We start from the raw sequence: 1671 nt of genomic DNA on the forward strand, positions 1-1671 counted from the left end.
TATCTTGCACGCTTACCTTCAAACACTTTGCTTCAATGGTTTTTAGATTCAAGATAAACATTCTATTTATTGACATAAGCACCTTAGCAATCAAATTTTCATTTTGATCTTTAAGCCATAAACATTTATCTTTCATAATGATCTCATATCCTTTTTCAAGAAGTTGGCCTAAACTCAAAATATTGCTTTTTAATTTAGGCACATAATAAACATCATTGATCACCTTATGACTGCCATCTTTGGAAGAGATTAGGATTGTACCTTTTCCTTCAATTCGAACTTTGGACGAGTCTCCAAAGGACACATTTCCACTCACATTCTCATTAAGCTCCACAAACTTCTCCTTGTAGCCACACATGTGGTTGCTAGCACCATTGTCCAAGTACCACGAACAATTGACATCTTTATCTTCACCTTTTAGGGTTAGCAACAAGGTTGACTCTTCTTCTTCATTAATAAGATTAGCTTTTTCCTCCATTTCATTAAGACGACATTCCCAAGAGAAATGACCAAGCTTATGACAATTGTAACATTCAACTTTAGATTTGTCATACCTTCTTTCGTTTTGAGAATAGCCACAAGCTCTTCCTCTTGCTCTTCCACGGGCTCTTGATGATGAGAAACTCCTTTCTTCATTGTTTGAAGCATTGTTACCATTTCCTCTTCCTCCATATGCATGAACATGTTCTCTTTCTCCACGACCATGACCTCTTCCTCGTCCACGTCCTCATTGACTCCTAAATCCTCCATTATTCTTCAAAGAAGCTTGAGCTTTAAGGGCTTGCTCCAATGGCTCTTCTTGTCTCCTCTTCATTCTTTCTTCATGAGCTTGTAGAGAACCTTCCAACTCTTCAAGACTCATGGAGTCAAGATCTTTAGATTCCTCAATCACACATACCACATAATCGAACTTTGGAGTCAAGGAACGAAGGATCTTTTCCATCACACGAACATCTTCTATTTTATCTCCATATCTCTTCAATTGATTGACAATTGCCTTTACTCTTGAGCAATAATCCGATATTGATTCGGATTCCTTCATCTTCAAAGCTTCAAAGTCACTCCTTAGTGATTGAAGCCTTATCTTCTTCACTTTGTCGATGCCTTTGAGAGATTTTTCCAAGATCTCCCAAGCTTCCTTCGACGTAGTAGCATAGGCAACTTTCTCGAGCATATGGTCATCCAAACATTGATGGATGAGAGTAAGGGCTTGTTGATCCTTCTTCCTTGTCTTCAACAAATTCTCCATCTCTTCTTGAGATAAGCTTTCTTCATCTTGAGGCTCTTCATAGCCTTTTTGTACAATATCCCACGCACCTTGAAAGCCTAATAACGCTTTCATACGAAGACACCATTTTTCATAATTCTCATTTGTAAGACGAGGAAATTGGAAGGTAGTATACCCATTGCTTGCCATCTCTCAACTTTCTCTCTCTCTTTCTTTTCTCTTAACACTCTTTTTTTCTCTCTCTCAACTCTCTAGATCAAACCTAGCTCTTGATACCACTTTGTTAGAGGAAAAGGTGATATTTAGAAGAGATAACTCAAATTTCCTTGATTGAAAATGCCAAGTACAACGAGGTATTTATAGGAGCTAATTTGAGAGATCTAGACTCATTTCTAGGAGCTTCTCTAATTAATGTTCCACTATGGAATTTTCTACATCCTTCA

The 1671-nt window shown here is 37.6% G+C and overlaps 1 protein-coding gene across 1 annotated transcript; it reads right to left on the reverse strand.

The window, feature by feature from the left end:
• Window positions 1-727: 727 nt before the first annotated feature.
• Window positions 728-1417, reverse strand: LOC114165387. Its single transcript, XM_028050028.1, has one exon. The coding sequence runs from the start codon at window positions 1415-1417 to the stop codon at window positions 728-730; it is 690 nt and encodes a 229-aa protein (XP_027905829.1).
• Window positions 1418-1671: the final 254 nt, after the last annotated feature.

This window comes from Vigna unguiculata, chromosome 10 (genome assembly GCF_004118075.2).
Source record: "Vigna unguiculata cultivar IT97K-499-35 chromosome 10, ASM411807v1, whole genome shotgun sequence".
Lineage (NCBI taxonomy): Eukaryota > Viridiplantae > Streptophyta > Magnoliopsida > Fabales > Fabaceae > Vigna > Vigna unguiculata.

Bases quoted from the DNA above. Each gene is read 5' to 3' on its own strand.
- LOC114165387 (XM_028050028.1), bottom strand. From the start codon at position 1,417: ATGGCAAGCAATGGGTATACTACCTTCCAATTTCCTCGTCTTACAAAT.